The 19,816-nt window shown below is 38.2% G+C and overlaps 1 protein-coding gene across 8 annotated transcripts in view; it reads left to right on the forward strand.

Moving 5' to 3' along the window:
• LOC309842556 (protein argonaute-3) overlaps positions 1-19,816 on the forward strand; it is a 128,061-nt gene that overhangs the window by 15,819 nt on the left and 92,426 nt on the right. For all 8 annotated transcript variants that reach the window (XR_014299676.1, XR_014299677.1, XR_014299678.1 and 5 more), the window contains exon 2: positions 11,402-11,573. Coding sequence is in view for 2 of the 8 variants with exons in the window: in XM_082686878.1 (XP_082543004.1) it covers positions 11,402-11,573 (172 nt within the window). In the remaining 6 variants the exon portion in view is untranslated. The remainder of the gene's footprint in view (positions 1-11,401; positions 11,574-19,816) is intronic.

The raw sequence follows: 19,816 nt of genomic DNA on the forward strand, positions 1-19,816 counted from the left end.
AAAAAACTTAAATGTGTACCCTGAACCTAATAATACAATATATGTTAATTAATTTTTTATTAAAATGAAAACAAAACCAAAAAAACTTGTGTGCATGATGTCTGATATTCTACCAATTGCTTTGGAGTGACTTAAAACTTTTCTTTATACATTGTCTTGCTTAAAAAAAAAAAGTTCTGGGGCGCCTGGGTGGTTCAGTGGGTTAAAGCCTCTGCCTTCAGCTCAGGTTTTGATCCCAGGGTCCTGGGATCAAGCCCTGAATCGGGCTCTCTGCTCAGCGGGGAGCTTGCTTCCCCCCCCCTCTCTCTGCCTGCCTCTTTGCCTCCTTATGATCTCTCTCTGTCAAATAAATTAATAAAATCTTAAAAAAAAAAGTTGTATTGAGTTTGGGGGAGATAGTGTAAATATTTGCGGTGTAAGAATAATTTGAAAACTTATATTGAAAGATGTTTAAACATACTCTAAGAAGTTTAGATTTTAAAAACCAAGAGGTATTTTATAGGAAAATATTCAGTGTTACAGCATATGCCTATAATTATAAGGTTAAAAAGGAAGAGAAATGGAAACCTAGAGAAGTAATGACCATAAAAGCCACTTTTTTCCTGAGGACATTTGCTGATTTTGGAAACTTCAAATTTTCATGCCTGAAGATGTGAAGTGAACAGAAATTAAAGTCCAGAGTCTACGCATGATGAAGATTATACAGAAGACCTTCTGTGCCATCAAATGCTGTACTAAGGGTGAAACTAATCTTGAAATGAATGACCCTCACTGGAAGGCTATCCTATAATCTTGAATTTATGTTAAGTTGCACTGGACTGATAGTATTCCCAGGCACCTGACAGAAACAAATGGAGATCTTGAGGAATATATCTTTATCCTGGTTCTCACATTATTTCTACAAATTACTTTTCAAGTACAATGACCATATATACATGCTAACAAAATACCATGAGCAAGAAAGACAACAGACGATGAAAACAAAATCACAGATTTCAGATATGGAAGCTGTCAGTAGCAAATTGGAAAACAAATGTTTACAAACAACTATACATATATAAATATATATGTAATTTTTTAAAAACTTTTTATTTTTTTACGATTTTGTCAGAGTGTGTGAGAGAGCACACAAGCAGGGGGAGTGGCAGGCAGAGGGAGAAGCAGGCCCCTACTGAGCAAGGAGCATGATGCAGGATTCAATCCCAGCACCCTGGGATCATGACCTGAGCTGAAGGCAGGCGCTTAACCTACTGAGCCACCCAGGCATCCCAACAACTATATATTTTGTAAAAATTTTATTTATGTGACAGAGAGAGCACAAGCAGGGGGAAAGGGCAGAAGGAGAGGGAGGCTTCCTGCTCAGCAGGGAGGCCAACACAAGGCTCAATCCCAGGACCTGGAGATCAAGACCTGAGACAAAGTCAGATGCTTAACTGACTGAGCCACCGAGGCACTCCTAAACAACTATATTTATAGGGCTATGGTGGCAACTGGGTTAGATATAGCATCCATGCATGCAGACTACTGAGGGCAAATTTTAGAGGTGTTTGAAAAAGATAAAAATAAATAACAGAGGAACCTTTCTGAAATACTGATCTCAATTGAAAATTAAACATGTTATGGGCACCTGGGTGGCTCATCCAGTTAAGCATCTGCCTTTAGCTCAAGTCAAGTTTCCAGGGTTCTGAGATCCAGCCCTATATCAGGCTTCCTGCTCAGGGGGAACCTGCTTCTCCCTCTGTCTGCCCCCTCCCTGCTTGTGCATGCACTATATATATAACTGCTTGTGCATGCACTATATATATAAATGTTTCAACCTAACAGACCACATAAGAACATATTTATGGATTCTCAAGTTTCATTTGTAAAGAATGCATACAGAAAAAGCTATCACAATACCAAATACTAGAAGACCATGTCTGTGGAACTTTGAAGATCAAATTGTTGAATGTATGGGTTCATTTTAGGGAGTTTGCATATGACGGTAATATATGTTAAATGTGTAAAGGGTTGGAAAATCTCTTCTTACCCGCCCCCATGCCTTTTTGTATAACACTATTTAAAGACATGCATTAGAATAACAAAAGATGAATTTGAAACCTGAAGAAGGGAGACTATTGGGAGTTGGAAAGGATTGGTAGTGAGCAAAGAACCCGTATAAACTTAAATATATTAATGTATTAAGGTATTGGTTTTCTTATAATGAGATATTTTCTCCATATTTTTCTACAACAGTGAGTGTTGTTGTTATCCATTACTGTATTAGCTTAAAACAACAGCATCAATTTATTATTTCTCAGGATTTTGTAGCTAGAAGATCAACTGGTACCATTACCTAGATAGAAGTGGGAGTCTGGGCTCTTTGTACTTTGGTCTTTCCATGTGGCAGATTGGGCTTCCTTACAGTATGGAGACTGGGTTCCAAGAAGTAGCATTCCAAAACAAAGGCAGAAGCTGCAGATCTTTTTAAGTCTCAGAAGTTACACAGTATTACTTCTGCATTTTGTGGAACTCCAGAGACAACCCAGATTCAAGAGGAAAGGAAAAGCCACCAATTCTTGATGGAAAGAATGGTAGAGAATTACAGCTGTCTTTTATTGTTACATGAGATACTCAATTACTGATTATGATCTCTTTCCCTGTATGTAATTTGGAAGGGATGGTGGAATAGACTAAACAAAACTCTTATGTTCCATTAAGTGAATACCTCCATTAAGTTTACCTTCATTAGCAAGATAAACTTTATCTTGATTTAAAAAAAAACAGGTTATCATAGCATATGATTCAAAATTCAAAAAGATATAAAGGGACACACAGGCACTTCTGCTATAATGTGATATATGCAATCATAGTAAGCCTTAATGGGGCAGGAGTGGGAATAGACTTGAAGCTAACCAGTCAAAATCAATGCAACTTTGGGGGTCCTGGCTGGCTCATTTGGTAGATAGAGCACGTAACCCTCAATCTCAGGTTTGAGCACCACACTGGGTGTAGAGATTACCTAAAAGTGAAATCTTAAGGAAAAAACTAATCTATGCCAATTTGTAACTAGACTATAATAGAAACAGTGAAAATTCTAATAAAAATACCATAACAGTTAAACATAATAAATTCATAATGATTGGGAAACATTCTGCCAGTTCCTCAAAAGGCAATTTCATCCCTAGGAATCTACTCAAGAGAAAAGTTATGCCCATATAAGGACACGATATGGGTGTTCATAGTAGCATTATTTATAATAGCCAAAAAGTGGAAATAATCAAAATGACCATCAAATGGTCATTGGTAAAATGTGGTATATCCAAACAGTAGAAAATTATTAGGGAATAAAAAGGAATGAAGTCTGATACATGCCATGAGGTGTATGAACCTTGAAAACATGCTAAATGAAAGGAGTTAGTTATAAAGGAGCACATATTATATGATTCCATTTATGTGAAATGACCAGAATAGGCAAATCTTTAGAGACAAAGTAGATTAATGGTTGCCTTTGGTTGGGGGGATTAGGAGGTAATGGTCAAGGGGAACAGGATTTCCTTTTGGGGTAAAGAAGATGTCCTAAAATTGATTATGATGGTGGCACAATTCTGTGAATATACAAAAGCCATTTAATTGTATACTTTAAGTGGGTGAATTGTATGATGTAAATATCTCCTTAAAAATATACTACAAGAGGGACGCCTGGGTGGCTCAGTTGGTTGGGCAGCTGCCTTCGGCTCAGGTCATGATCCCGGCGTCTTGGGATCGAGTCCCGCATCGGGCTCCTAGCTCAGCCGGGGGCCTGCTTCTCCTTCTCCCTCTGCCTCTGCCTGCCATTCTGTCTGCCTGTGCTCGCTCTCTCCCCCTCTCTCTCTCTGATAAATAAATAAAATTAAAAAAATATATATACTACAAGAAGCAAAAAATATATATTTTTTTAATGAGTAAGTACTACTGTAAGCATAGGATTTTAAGATGTTTAAAGAAATGATGGTAGCTTGATGAAATGGGATGGGAGGAAGGATTGAGAGTGCCATATTACAGAGGTAAAGGCAGATAGCACAAACTTCAGAGGGAATTGTGCAAAAGCTATTCTAAGTCTGAGCATGTGGCCAAACTGAACCAGAGGGAACACCTTACATGTAATGAGTATCATGGACAAAACTGTATTCCTCTGTTGTTTGAATATTCGCTATTCATGTACTTCATATTCAACTATTACTTGGTAATGCAAAATCACGTGTGAACCAAAGTAACGTCTGTGCTAAAGTGACATAAATTCCCTACTTACAATTGCATATAAGCTGATTCGTGTTACAGAAACAAGTGTTGGGTATCAGAATGGACTGAAAAAAATCAGAAAAAAATCAATCTTCTTTCTTAGGCCCCCAGCCATCTAGCTCCCTCTCTGAAGGCAGTCATTGCTCCCACTATCTTGGTGTCCTAACAGGTATTCTGATAGTGTGTACGCTGTATAATATGAGTGTATGTTATATATGTAGGTGTATAATATGAATGTATATTCTGTTTTTTCTTGCAAAAGAACATGTATTTTATACCTTTTCCTATCCTGCATTATTTTTTTCATAAAACCTATCTAATCATACTAAGGAGCTTCTCTATTCTTTTTCTTTTCTATTCTTTTTAATGTTAGTAGTTACATATTATTCCATTGAATAGTTCTAACATTAATTGGGCTCTGATGTATTCATCTAATTTATTTAACACTTTTATTTTTTACTGTATGCCAGGAATGGTTCTGGGCATTATAGATCAGTGAAGGAAACAGACAAAACTCCCGTGCTCATTGGGCTTACATTTCATTGTTTTTTGTTTTTCCAAGCAATGCTGCAGACAAGGATATCTTTGTACAAATGTCATTTTTTGCATGTGGAAGTATATGTGTAAATAAATACTTAGAAATGGAGGGTGCCTGGGTGGCTCAGTCGGTTAAGCATCTGCCTTCAGCTCAGTTCATGATCCCAGGGTCCTAGGATCAAGCCCTGCATTGGGCTCCCTGCTTGGCGGGAAGCCTGCTTCTCCCTCTCCTACTCCCCCTGCTTGTGTCCCTCTCTTGCTGTCTCTCTCTCTCTCTCTCTTTCTGTTAAATAAATAAATACAATCTTTTTTAAAAACCAAGAAATGGAATTACTAGGTCCAAGTGCACATGCATTTTTAAAAATTAATAGTTTTTTAGTACTTTGAGTTAATAGCAAAATTGGAAAGTAATAGGCATTCCCGTATACCCCCCCCCGTATACCCCCCCCTTACTCCTGTTCCAACCAGTTCCCCCATTATTGCTTTAATTTGTTACATTTATTACAATTAGGAATCCAATATTGATACATTATTCTTCTCTAAAGTCTGTAATCTGCATTAGGGTTTACTCCTTGTGTTATGCATTCAGTGTGTTTTGACAAAAGTATGATGACACATATCCATCAGTACAGTATCGTACAAAGTAGAATTAAAATCCACTGTGTTTCACCTGTTCCTTCCTTCTACCCCATAAAGCCCTGGAATCTTCCTTCCACCCTGTGGAAGCCCTTGGAAACCACTGAACTTATGTTCTCATAATTTTACCTTTTCCAAAATGTCATATAATTGGATCAGACAGTACATAGCCTTTTTAGATTGGATTTTTTCACCTAGTAGTATGGATTTAAGGTTTCTCCATGTATTTTTATGCTTAACAATACATTTCTTTTTAAAGATGAATAATATCCTGCTATCTGGATATACCACAGTTACCCATTCACCTTGAAGGACAAGTTTTGGCCTTATGGCTAAAGCCACTATAAACATTCATGTGCAGGTTTTTTGTGGATATAAGTTTTCAGCTAATTGGGTAAATATCAAGGAGCATGATTTCTGAATAGAATGATAAGAGTATGTTTAGTTTTATAAGAAACTGCTAAACTGTCTTCCCAAGTGGCTGTACCACTTTGCAATCCCACCGGCAGTGAATGAGAATTCTTCACATTCTTGTCAGCATTTGGTGTTAGTGTTTTGGATTTTGGCCATTTGTATAGATGTTTAGTGGCAGCTCTCTTTTTTTTAATTTGCAATTTCCTAATGACATATGATGTTGAGCATCTTTTTATATTCTTATTTATTATCTGTATATCTTTGGTGAAGTATCTGTTCAGATCTTCTATGCTTAAGTGCTTTTATTGATGAGGCTTTTTAAAAATTTTTTTAAAGATTTTATTTATTTATTTGACACAGAGAGATCACAAGTAGGAAGAGAGGCAGGTAGAGAGAGAGGGGGAAGCAGGCTCCCCGCTGAGCAGAGAGCCAAATGTGGGGCTCCATCCCAGGACCCTGAGACCATGACCTGAGCTGAAGGCAGAGGCTTAACCCAGTGAGCCACCCAGGCGCCCCTACTGATGAGTTTTAAAAGATCTTTGTGTATTCTGGATACCACTTCTTTATCAGATAAGTGTTTTGCAGATATTTTTTCTCACTCTGTGGCTTGTGTTTTATTCTCTTTAGCAAATCGGAAGTTAATTTTCATGAAAGCTTACAATTTTTTATTTCATGGATTGTGCTTTTGGTGTCATCACCAAACACAAGGTCACTTAAGATTTCAACTGTGTTATCTTATAGGAGTTTTATAGTTTTTCATTTACATTTAGGTCTTTGAGCCTTTTTGAGTTTTTGTTGGGTTGGTTGGTTGATTGGTTTGGTTTTGTTTGGTTTGGTTGCAAGAGAACAGGGGTGGAGGAGGGCAAGGTAGAGGAGGGGAAGGAGGGAGGAGGGATCCTAAGCAGGCTTCCTGTTCTGCAGAGTCTGAAGAGGGGCTGGATCCCATGACCCTGAGATCATGACCAGAGTGGAAATCAGGAGTCAGTTGCTGGTTAAGTTGAGCCACCCAGGGGCCCTGTTGAGTTAACTTTTGAAAAGGTGTTAGGTCTGTGTCTAGATTCTTTATTATTTTTTTCTTTTTTGTTGTTTTGCATGTGTATATCCCCTTGTTTAGCACCATTTGTTGAAAAAACATCCTTTTTTCATTGAATTGCCTTTGCTTCTTTGTCAAAGATCAGTTGACTGTATTTGTGTGGGTTAGTTTGGGGGCTTTCTGTTCTGTTCTTATATTTTTATGTGGTTTTTGACTAATAGCACAGTCTTGATTAATGTAACCTTATAGTAAGTCTTAGATTATAGAGAAATAATGAACAATTAGAATTTGAAGTTAAAAAGCACAATACTGTTTATATTAGCACCCCTCCCCAACAGACTTAAGTATAAATCTAACACAATATATGCAAGATATTAGGAGAACTACAAAATTCTGGTCAAAGAAATCAACGAATACCTAAATGTATAGAGAGATGATATTCCATGTACATTGATAGGAAGACTCAGTATTGTAAAGATATCAGTTTTTCCCAGCTTGGTTTATATATTTAGCATAATCCCAATCAAAATCTTAGTAAGATTTTTTGTAGGTAGATATTTTGATTCTGAAGTCTGTATGGAAAGGTAAAATAACCTTTTATTTTAGCTACATAGCATAGCTACACAGTATTGAAGGAGAATAATGTCAGAAGACTGCTACTATCTGACTCCAAAACTGTACTTACTGCAAAACTAGAGTAATCAGGACAGTGTGTTACTTACTATAGAAAGGATAGATAGATCAGTGGAACAAAATAGCTCAACAGGGTGGTTCCAATCCCAGTTCTGCTACTTGCCTGCTATGATGTTTTAGGCAAATCATTTCTGTTTTCTTCATCTATAAATCAGTATAGGGTTTGTATGAAGATTAAATGAGATAATGCATATAAAGCATATAGTGTTTTGCCTGAGATAAGGTAAGAGCTTGATACATTTTAGCTATTGTGCATTTTCTTTCTTGTTTAAAAATATATTTTTTTAAGATTTTTATTTATTTCAGAGAGAGAGTATGCACAAGCATAAGTGAGGTTAGGGGCAGAACAAACACCTTGCTGAGCAGGGAGCCCCACATGGGGCTTGATCCTGGGACCCTGGGATCATGACCTGAGCCAAAGGCAGAGGCCCAACCAACTGAGCCAGCTAGGTGCCCCACTATTGTACATTTTCTAATTTGATCCTGATAAGATTCATAAGAAAGTGACAGATCAGGTGTTAATCCCATGTTACAGATCAGAAGAAAGGAGTTTCAGGGCTACTTATATATATATATATTTTTTTTTAAAGATTTTATTTATTTATTTGACAGAGATCACAAGTAGGCAGAGAGGCAGGCAGAGAGAGAGAGAGTGAAGGAAGCAGGCTTGGCGCTGAGCAGAGAGCCTGATGTGGGGCTTGACCCCAGGACCCCAGGATCATGACTTGAGCCAAAGGCAGAGGCTTTAACCTACTGAGCCACCCAGGCGCCCCTAGTTTAGGATTTTTGCAGGTATATTAATGAATGGTATTATCCTATGACTTTATTTTCCTTTTTCATAATGTTTTTGTCCAGTTTTAGTATCAGAGTTTTTCCGGCATCATGTGTTGAATTGGGATTATGATTACTTTTTTCCTGTTCTGTGGAAGAGTTTGTATAAGAACAGTAATTTTTTCTTTTATTTTTTATTTTTATTTTTATTATTATTATTATTTTAATATTTTATTTATTTATTTGACAGACAGAGATCACAGGTAGGCAGAGAGGCAGGCAGGGAAAGAGGAGGACGCAGGCTCCCTGCTGAGCAGAGAGCCCAATGCGGGCGGGGCTCAATCCCAGTACTCTGGGATCACAACCTGAGCCGAAGGCAGAGGCTTTAACCCACTGAGCCACCCAGGCGCCCCTATTTTTATTATTTTTTAAGATTTTATTTATTTGAGAGAATAAGAGTAGAGAGAGAACCCAAACGGTGGGGAGTGGTAGAGGGAGAAACACACTCCCTGCTGAGCAGGAGCCCGATGTGGGGCTCGATTCCAGGACCCTGGGAACATGACCTGAGCTGAAGGCAGATTCTTAACCGACTGAGCCACCCAGGTGCCTGATATTTTTTTCCTTTAATATTTGCTATAATTCTCCAATGGAACCATCTGAATCTAGGATCTTTATATATGGGAAAAAATTTTTTTTATTTTATTTTTAAGTAATCTCTGTACTAAATATGAAGCTCTCAAACTCACAACCCCAAGATCGAGAGTCACACGTTCTACTGACTGAGCCAGCCAGGTGCCCCTGGGAAATATTTCTAAATGTGGATTTCATTTTTTTCAGCTAGTTACAGGACTTTTCAGATATTTTAAATGTTTCATTCAGGTAATAGTTACTAACTGAATTTATTGTTTGAACTTCATCTAACAAAGCTACAATATCTTGAGCTTTTTTGTTTTGTTTTTTTTTTAAGATTTTATTTATTTATTTGACAGAGATCACAAGTCACCAGAAAGGGGGGTGGGGGTGTGGAGGGGGTGGAGCAGGCTCCCCGCTGAGCAGGGAGAACTGATGCAGGGCTCAATCCCAAGACCTTGAGATCATGACCTGAGCTGAAGGCAGAGGCTTAACCCACTGAGCTACCCAGGCGCCCTACATTTTGAGCTTTAAATCTTAATGCTGAATGTCACTTTTTTTAACTGTGATAAAGTATACATAGCATTGAATTTACCATCTTAACAATTTTTTAGTGTACAGTTCAATGTTATTTAAGTATATTCACACTGTGTGGGACCAATCTCCAGAACTCTTTTCGTCTTGCAGAATTGCAGCTGTACCCACTATGCACTAATTCCCCATTCTCCCTTTTCCCCAGCCTCTGGCAATGATCCTTGTACTTTTTCTCTTTTTGACTACTGTAGGTATTAATAAGTAATATCATACAATGTCCTTTTGTGACGTAACATAACATCTTCAAGTTTCATGTATGCTGTAGAATGTGTCAGAATTTCCTTCCCTTTTTAAGGCTAATGCTCCATTTTATGTATATAACACATTTTGTTTATCCATTCACCTGTCAATGGATACTTAGGTTGCTTCCATCTTTTGGCTGTTGTGAATGATGGTGCTGTGAGCAATCATGTGTGGTTATCATCTCAGTACCCTGCTTCAGATTCTTTTGGGTGTGTACCCTGCAGTAGAATTGCTGAATCTCATAGTAATTCTATTTTTAATGTTTTGAGGAACCACAATATTGTTTTCCATTTTATATTTCTACCAACAGAGGACATTTTATATTTTACATACTTTTCTGTGTCAGTAACCTGCATTTCTCTAGTAATTTGTCTATTTCGCCAAACTTATTGACAAAATGTTATGCCTTCAGTATCTGTAGTATAGCATATTTTTCACTGTAATTACATTAATTATTTTTCTCCTCTTATTTTTTTTTTTTTTAAGATCTATTTATTTGAGAGAGGGAGAGCATGCACTCACATTGGTGGGGGGGTAGGAAGAGGAAGAAAATCTCAAGCAGACTCCCTGCTGATTATGGAATCCTACAGAGCAGGATCCCTACCACCCTGAGCTCATGACCTGAGCTGAAATCAAGAGTCAGAGGTTTAACTGACTGAGCCACCCAGGCACCCATCCTCCTCTTATAAAAATCGGTGTTGCCTGGAGTTTATCAATTTAATCTTTTCAAATAATTTTCATAATATCAAATTTATACTTTGTTGATCTTTCTTACCATATTGATCCTTTTATTATGTCATATTTATTGTATTTTGTTCAGTTCTTATCCTTATTGTATTGTAGTTTAAGTTTATGTTGTTGGGGCACCTGGGTGGGCATTCAGTTAAGTTTCAAACTTTTTTTTTTAAGATGTTATTTATTTATTAGAGAGTGTGCAAGGGAGGGAGGAGCAGAGGGAAAAGGATATGCAGACTCCATGCTTAATGCAGAGCCTGGCTTGGGGCTCATTCTCACAGCTCTGAGATCATGACCTGAGCTGAAGTCAGGAGTTACAGACTTGACCGACTGAGCCGCCCACAAGTCCCTAAGTGCCAACTCTTGGTTTCCTCCCAGGTAGTGATCTCAGGGTTGCGGGATCAGCCCTGCTTGGGACTCTGCACTCAGCTTGGAGTTGGCTTGAGATTCTAGCTTGCTCTCCCAACGTCCCTCTCCCCGCACACATACTTCCTCTCTAAAGTAAATAATCCTTTAAAAAATTAAATTTGCATTGTTGTTGGTCTGGTACTCTTTGGGACTGGTTTGTGCTTACTCATGCTCACTTGGGTTTATGTGACTGCTCTCTCTTCTTTCTGCCCCTCTGAAACAACTTTACAGAGATACCCAATTTTTTGTTTGTTTGTATATCGATTTAAATGAGGAGAGTAATTTGGGGAGAAAAAAATGTTGAGGTGTTAGAAATGATGTCACCTTCCAGCACTAGGCTTCAACCATTCTTAGCTGTTCTTAAAATTCTAATATACTCTGATTTGAGAACATTATCAAATGCAGCTTATAACAACGTTACTCTTTTTTTCCCCCTCTCCCTGGCAGGACCCGTTGGGGCCCAGCCCCTACTTATGGTGCCCAGAAGACCTGGCTATGGCACCATGGGCAAACCCATTAAATTGCTGGCAAACTGTTTTCAAGTTGAAATCCCAAAGATTGATGTCTACCTCTATGAGGTAGATATTAAACCAGACAAGTGTCCTAGGAGAGTGAACAGGTAAGAATCATGAAGTTGCAGAGATTATTTTGCTCTTAGTATTTGTCTTGCTTTAGTAATTATGCTTTTCTTTCATATTTAGTAATAGCGATACTGTCTAACAGTTTTACCAGGAACAGGTGGTGATTTGTTTTGAAATTGATTGTACTTCAGTGGTGTGATGTTGGGAAAAATCTACAAATAGCCTTGAAATTTTCTCATTATTCCATGAGCTCACATGTTTTCTCTGTGATAATAGAGAAGGTTCAGGTCTTTTTTGTATGTTCTTGAAAGCAGACTAAGCATCTTTTCCATTGCTATCTGGTAACATATCTGTGCTTTTTTTTCCTATCTCCATCCCCAGCTTAGTTATTCCTTTAAGATGATGGGATGGTAGCACTAGTGGGTAGAGCTAGAGATTGTCATGTTGCATGATTTCTGTTCTGATCCTCAACTCCCCTAACTTTCCTTATGCTTATATAGGAATAAGTATATATGATATACAAAGATTTATCAATCTGCTTTCAGTAAGCTGCTTCTCTCACCTTCCCCAAATGTATGTGTGTATATATGTATGTATGTATGTATGTAATGTGTGTATATATATACATACCGTTGTGGTTTGGGTAGTAAGGGAATATAAAAGGAATTTATATTAAGAGTCTTCATTTAAGATAGAGGTGGTTCTTGCCTTTAAGAAATTCATAATTTAGGGGTGCCTGCAGGGCTCAGTGAGTTAAGTCTTGGCCTTCAGCTCAGGTCAGATCTCAGGGTCCTGGGATCAAGCTCTGCATTGGGCTCTCTGCTAACTGGGGAGCTTGCTTCCCCCTCTCTCTCTGCCTGCTAGCTGCTCTGCCTACTTGTGATCTCTGTCTGTCAAATAAATAAAATCTTAAAAAAAAAAAAAAAGAAATTCGTCAATTAGTTAAGACCCAAAGAAATATGAAGTGAATGAGCACTAAGACACTTTGTGATAACATGTTTTAAAAAAAAACCCGTCATGTGAATGTTTTAATTAATGTGGAGTGCAGAATTCTTTCCGAGGTCACCCTCCTACTATAAAATTTCACTCCCTCTGGACTACAAAATGACACCCCAGATTTTAGTATGGCATTCCCTTCTTAGTTTGGCTCTGATCTATTTCTTTTTCTATATTCTGCAGCTCTTACCTGGAATACCTTCTATGCCCTTTACTATCTGGTAGACTTCCATTATTTTTCAAGACATACCTTTTTTTTTTTTTTTTTAAAGACTTTATTTGAGAGAGAGCAAGTGAGCAAGAGAGCCCAAGCAGGGGGAGAGTGGCAGACGGAGAGGGAGCAGCAGGCTCCCCACTCTGCAAGAAGCCCAATGTGGGGCTCAGTCTCAGGACCTGGGACCATGACTTGTGCCGAAGGCAAACACTTAACTGGCTGAGCCACCCAGGTGCCTCCTAAGACATTACCTTTTTAACTCTATAGTCAGAGGTAGTTCGTTCTTCTGTGACTCTGTAGTATCTGGTGTATACTCCTTTAATAGTATTTTTAGTGTTTTAAATACTTGTTGTTCCCTCTTCTCCCAGTATGACATCTTCATGAACGAAAGGTTTATAAAAGTAAAATGAAAGGAGTATGATAGTAGGGGACAGGAAGGAGAACTGGATATTATAAAGGGCTATGTATGGCCAGATAGAGATTTTCAATGCCCTACCCTTCTTCTCTCCTGTGGGTCTCTAGGCTAGTCTTTTTTAGATTCCTTTCTCTCTCAGCTCTTTCTGCGAGCCATCATCCTGTCTTCATGCTGTGCTCTCAAATTCACTTTTTCTTGTTTCTCAAAATTGGAGTGTTCAATGTGTAAATTTGAGAGATAATCCTGACCCTTTTGGGGTTATTTTCTTGAGATTTTATTCATTTATTTGAGAGAGAAAGAGGAAGAGCGGGAGCACACAAGCAAGGAGGGGAGGGGCAGAAGAAGAGGGAGAAATGGACTTGTTGCAAAGCAGGGAGCATGACATGGGGCTCCATCCCGGGACCCCGGGATCATGATCTACGCCGAAGGCAGACGCATAACTGATTGAGCCACCCAGGTGCCCCCGACCCTTCTGTTTGATGTTTACATTTTATTTTATCTTATCTTATTTATTTTATTTTTTTAAGATTTTATTTATTTGACAGGTAGAGATCACAAGTAGGCAGAGAGGCAGGCGGTAGGGGGGTTTGGGGGAGCGGCTGGTGTAAAGCAGTCTCCCTGCTGAGCAGAGAGCCGGATGGGGGGCTCCATCCCAGGACCTTGGGATCATGACCTGAGCCAAAGGCAGAGGCTTTAACCCACTGAGCCATCCAGGCACCCCTGATATTTACATTTTAAAAAGGCATTTATTGGGGTGTGTGGGTAGCTCAGTCACTTAAACATCTGACTCTTTTTTTTTTCTTTAAGTAGGGTTTTGTTTTGTTTTGTTTTTTAAGATTTTATTTATTTATTTGACAGAGAGAGATCACAAGTAGGCAGAGAGGCAGGCAGAAAGAGAGAGAGAAGGAAGCAGACTCCCTGCCGAGCAGAGAGCCCGATGCGGGACTCGATCCCAGGACCCTGAGATCATGACCTGAGCCGAAGGCAGCGGCTTAACCCACTGAGCCACCCAGGCGCCCAAACATCTGACTCTTGATACCAGCTCAGGTCTCAATCTCAGAGTCACCAATTCCAGCCCCACGTTGGGCTCCATGTGGAACCTACTTTAAAAAAAAAAAAAAAAGAAAGAGGCATTTATTAATCTAAGTAAATCTCTTAATTGATAGAATGTCTAAGGCAGATATTTGTCTTTTTTTGATACTTTTTTTTTTTAAGATTTTATTTACTAAAGAGCACAAATGAAAGGAGGAACAGAGCAGTAGGAGAGGAAGAGAAAAATAATCTCAAGCAGACTCTGTACTAAGCATGGAACATGATGTGGGGCTTGATCTCATGACCCGAGCTGGAACTAAGAATCAATGCTTAACTGACTGAGCCGCCCAGGCAACCCTAAGGCAGATACTTCTGAACTGAATTCCTTACTACTGCCTTTCCTCCTTGCCCTGCCCAAAAGAATCACCCCTAATTTTAGCAGTATATAGTAAAGAATTGTTGAAGGCCATTTATTTATTTATTTATTTATTATTAAAGATTTTTATTTATTTACTTGACAGATGGAGATCACACGTAGGCAGAAAAGCAGGCAGAGAGAGAGGAGGAAGCAGGCTCCCTGCTGAGCAGAGAGTCAGATGCGGGGCTCAATCCCAGGACCCTGAGATCATGACCTGAGCTGAAGGCAGAGGCTGAACCACCCAGGCACCCCTGTTGAATGCAGGATATTTATTAAGTAGGAAAATTATATGATGAAAATGTTAGGAAAACAAAACTGCTTTAAAGACAAAATGGGTTGAAATTGAGAGAATAACAGGAGATGTAGGCTTAGGGCTTACAGATATCAGTGGAGGGTGGAGGGTCTTAGTTTTTCAGAGAAGTTCTGAGGGACTAACGCAGTGTCAGTAATATTAAGTAAAAAAAGAAAAAAAATTATTTACTAGATTTGTTCCTTCTATCTAACTTTTTGTTTTTGATAGGGATAAGGGAGTTATTTGTGTATTATGTAAGTATATATGAAATTGGTGCATCTGGGTGGCTTAGTTGGTAAAGCATCCAACTCTTGATCTTAGGGTTGTGAGTTCTAGCCCCATTTTAGGTATGGAGCCTACTTTAAAAAAAATTAAATAGTATTAAGTTTCACATGTAGATGTTCAACATATTGGTTAAATTTGAGAGAAAAATATATGTAATGAATTGGTGTGTACATTCTGGCTTTCAATTTATGATCCTGTTGACTTCCCTAATTATATTTTGTCTTCAGGTTGCTTTGTTGTGTTACATTGTTTGCCAGTAGGAGTAAAGGATCTGTAATTTAGATGTTTCCACATGGAAATTTTTTATCTCGTATCTTTGATCAGAGTTTTCATAGGACCTACAGGATTTCTTTGAGACTCCTAAAGGGTCATAAATCAACTTTCTACTTTGTTAGTAATATTGACTTGATTTTATGTCAACATCTGCAAAACTTATTCCCTTTATTCCTTCAAAAGACTAGCTTTTATCTTCACCTTTTGCAGTATGTAACTTACCAGTTAAAATTGTTGCTGGGCTTTTGAAATTGGTTCAGTTGCTATACTTCAATGGCTGGAGTTTGAAAAGTTAGAAGGAATTAGATAGAACTTGACAATTCCTATTCTGTATTAGTTAAACAGTTATAGGTTAAAATGCCCCAGTATTGAAATCAACATGTAGGAGGTTTTTCTTGTCCATATGCCACATGTTCAAATATTTGGTACCACGGCATTAATCATTATAGTAGACTTAAGAGTTGTAGCCAAACAAGTTTCCACTTTAGTCAGAGGAGTTTTCTTGGACAAAATACCCAGGAAATGCTTGTGAGTCATTTTTTGAGTCAGCTTCCCTACTTCCGATTTTCTGTCTTTGTTGTTGTTCTTTCCTCACCCCTTTAGGGTATGTGTATATAATGCTTTTTTTGCCAATAAGATTTTGATTGAAAATGATCATTTGGTAAGAGAGCATATTTGTTAGGCAGATTTTAAGTGTTTCTAGTTTTTTTTAACTAACTGATCTTGGGGCCTGGATGGCTCAGTCATTAAGCGTCTGCCTTCAGTTCAGGTCACAGGGTCCTGGAATTGAGCCCCATATCAGGCTCCCTCCCAGGCAAGAAGCCTACTTTCCCTCTCCCACTCCTCCTGCTTGTGTTCCTGCTCTTGGTGTCTCCCTCTCTGTCAAATAAATAAACAAAATCTTAAAAAAACAAAAACCGGGTGCCTGGGTGGCTCAGTGTGTTAAGCCACTGCCTCGGGTCATGATCTCAGGGTCCTGGGATCGAGTCCTTCATCGGGCTCTCTGCTCAGCAGGGAGCCTGCTTCCTCCTCTCTTTCTGCCTACTTGTGATCTCTCTCTGTCAAATAAATAAATAAAATCTTTTAAAAAAACCAAAAACCAAGTGGATGATCTTTATAACTAAAAACCAAATATTTTTAGAACTATTATGACCTAGAGTATAAATTCTGTAACTTGAGTTTTTATGCTGGTTTGTCCAACTGCTAAATATGTATGCAGGTAAGCCTCAAATAGGTTGTTAGATACTTATTCAGAATCATTAGGTAGTAACATACATACATAGGGAAAATTATATAAAAGCATTATTTTATGACTGCAAGATCTATTTTAAACATGAATAGATTTGGAGGAATCTTGAAATAGTATTAAATTCTGTTTGAATTTTTTTGGTTCAGTTTTCTTTTATAAATGAAACATTAATTGTACTGTTATTATTACTACTGGTGTTGTATTGTGATTTGTGATAGAGTGCCAAATATTTGTACATATTGCATACAGTTGTCATGCGATACTGACGATTGAATTTTTGAAGGAAAAAATCTATATTGAATTCATTTTGGCTTTTAAATAGAAATCTCAGATTGGAGTGTTGGAAACAACTCCCTTTCTGCTGTTATTAGGAATGTCATTGACACAGTGTTATAAATAGGTAATATGCCAAGAGAGGGACATACTTTTTTAAAATAACTTCATTTATACAAAATTCACATACTGTATTATTCACTTGTGTAAAGTGTACAGTTCAATGGTTCTTAGTGTATTCAAAGAGATAGCATACAGCCATCACCACAATAAAAGTTTAGAACATTTCATCCTCTGAAAAAGAAACCCCATTATGGGCTTCTAGGTGGGTCAGACTGTTAAGCAGCTGCCTTTGGCTCAGGTAATGATCAGTGATCTCACGGTTCTGGGATCAAGCCTCATGGTGGGCTCTCTGCTCACCATGAGCAGAGAGAAGGGGGGAGCCTCCTTCTCCATCTCCCTCTGCCCCTCCCCCCTCCTCATATGTTTGCACGCGCGCTTTCTCTCTCTCTCTCTTTCAAATGAATAAATAAAATCTTTAAAAAGAAAGAAGAAAGAAACCCCATTACTCCTTAGTAGTCACTCACCATTGTCTTCCCCAGTAGCCCCTGGCAACCACTAATATACTTTGTCTCTATAGATTTTTTTTTAATTTTTTTTTTTTTTAAGATTTCATTTATTTATTTGTCAGAAAGAGAGAGCACAAGCAGACAGTGGCAGGCCAAGTCAGAGGGAGAACCAGGCTCCCTGCGAGCAAGGAGCCCGATATGGGACTCGATCCCAGGACGCTGGGATCATGACCTGAGCCGAAGGCAGCTGCTTAACCAACTGAGCCACCCAGGCGTTCCATGTATTTTTTTCATTTTTTAAAAAGATTTTATTTTATTTATTTGTCAGACAGATCACAAGTAGGCAGAGAGGCAGGCAGAAAGAGAGGAGGAAGCAGACTCCCTGCTGAGCAAAAAGACCAATTCAGGGCTCAATCCCAGGACCCTGGGATCATGACCTGAGCTGAAGGCAGAGGCTTTAACCCACTGAGCCACCCAGGCGCCCCTGTCTCTATAGATTTAACTTTTCTGGGCATTTCATATAAATGGAATCATATAATATGTGGCCATTTGTGTGAATGACCTCTTTCACTTCACATGTTTTTAAGGTTCATCCATGTTGTAGCATGTATCAGTACTACCTTTTTATTACTGAATATTATTCTGTTGTAAAGATATTTTGTTTATTGATTCATCAGTTGATGAACATGTGTCGTTTGCATTTGGGGCTGTAATGAATAATGCTGTGAACATTTGTGTTTAAGGTCTTGTGTGGACACATGTTTTCATTTCTTTTGAGTGTATTGCTAAGACTGGAATGATTTGGTAACTCTGTTTAACCTTTTGAGAAACTGCCTGACTCTCTTCCCAATTGGCTGCATCATTTTACATTCCAACTAACAGTGTGTGATGATCCAAGCATCTCCACATCCTTACCACCATTTGTTACCTATCTTTTTTATCATAGCCTTCCTTGGAGTTTTAGGTAGCATCTCATTGTTATTTTGATTTGTATTTTCCTGATGGTTGATGTTGGGCATGTTTTCATGTACTTATTGGCCATTTGTATATTTGGAGAAATGTCTGTTCAGGTCCTTTGCCCTTTTTTTTTTTTTTTTTAAGATTTTATTTATTTATTTGACAGAGAGAAATCACAAGTAGATGGAGAGGCAGGCAGAGAGAGAGGAAGGGAAGCAGGCTCCCTGCTGAGCAGAGAGCCCGATGCGGGACTCGATCCCAAGACCCTGAGATCATGACCTGAGCCGAAGGCAGCGGCTTAACCCACTGAGCCACCCAGGTGCCCCCCTTTGCCCATTTTTAAGTTGGATAATTTGTCTTTTTGTTATTGAGTCTTGGAAATTCTTCATTAGGTATATTTAAAAGTCCCTTATCAGATGTAATGATGTGCAGCAATGTTCTTCCTTCCTGCCTGTTGGCCTTTCACTTTCTTGATGGTGTCTTTTAAAACACATTTTTTTTTTTATTAAGAAGTTAATTTTTTCTTTTGCCAGTTGTCCTTTTGGTATCATTCCTATAGAGGAGCATAATTCTGATTAAAATGCTATAAAGAACATAACCCAGAAAACACTGCCGGTGAAAACTGAACAGTGTAGTTTTGAGTATTTAGCTATCTTAAGGAAACTGTACCGTGCAGTATATGTCAGTTAATAAACAAGTTTTATTTTCCTTGTTAGTTAATGACTTGGAAGATAGGAAAGCTAACCGATGGTGATTATTTCAGACTTAAAAATTCTCAACAAATTACTCAGTAATAATTAGTCTTCTAGCTAATATTTCTACAATATATTTGAAGTTGAAAGATACTTTTATAAATAAATATATTCCTAAACATCAGGGACTAATAGGTAGAGTTTATTCCTAACATCTATCCATTTGTGTGGATTTAAATTATAGTAACAGCTGTGTAGTATTGTTAGGCATGTAGCATGATTTGCTTATTTTTAGTCTGCTCCACTTTTTTCTTAAATTGAGTTAAATCAATTTAAACTAGCTGTCTGGATTTACCACATGATTGTACCAAGGTAGAGTACTCTTTGGTACTGGATTTAAAGAGTATATGGATCCTGACTGGAATTAAAGTTTAAATTCTGCAGTAACTTTTGAAACTTAAAAATCATTTTAGGATCCTCCCTATGTTTTCATTCATGTTTAACTTTTTGTGCCCCTTTTTTGTATCAGGTCTAGTGCTAGGTTCTGGAGATAACAAGGTAAATAAGATGTGATCCCTGTTAGAGATTTCATAATCTGTATGTAGTGACAAGTTCT

The sequence above is a fragment of the Mustela nivalis genome, assembly GCF_964662115.1.
Source record: "Mustela nivalis genome assembly, chromosome: 10".
In the NCBI taxonomy this organism is placed as follows: Eukaryota; Metazoa; Chordata; class Mammalia; order Carnivora; family Mustelidae; genus Mustela; species Mustela nivalis.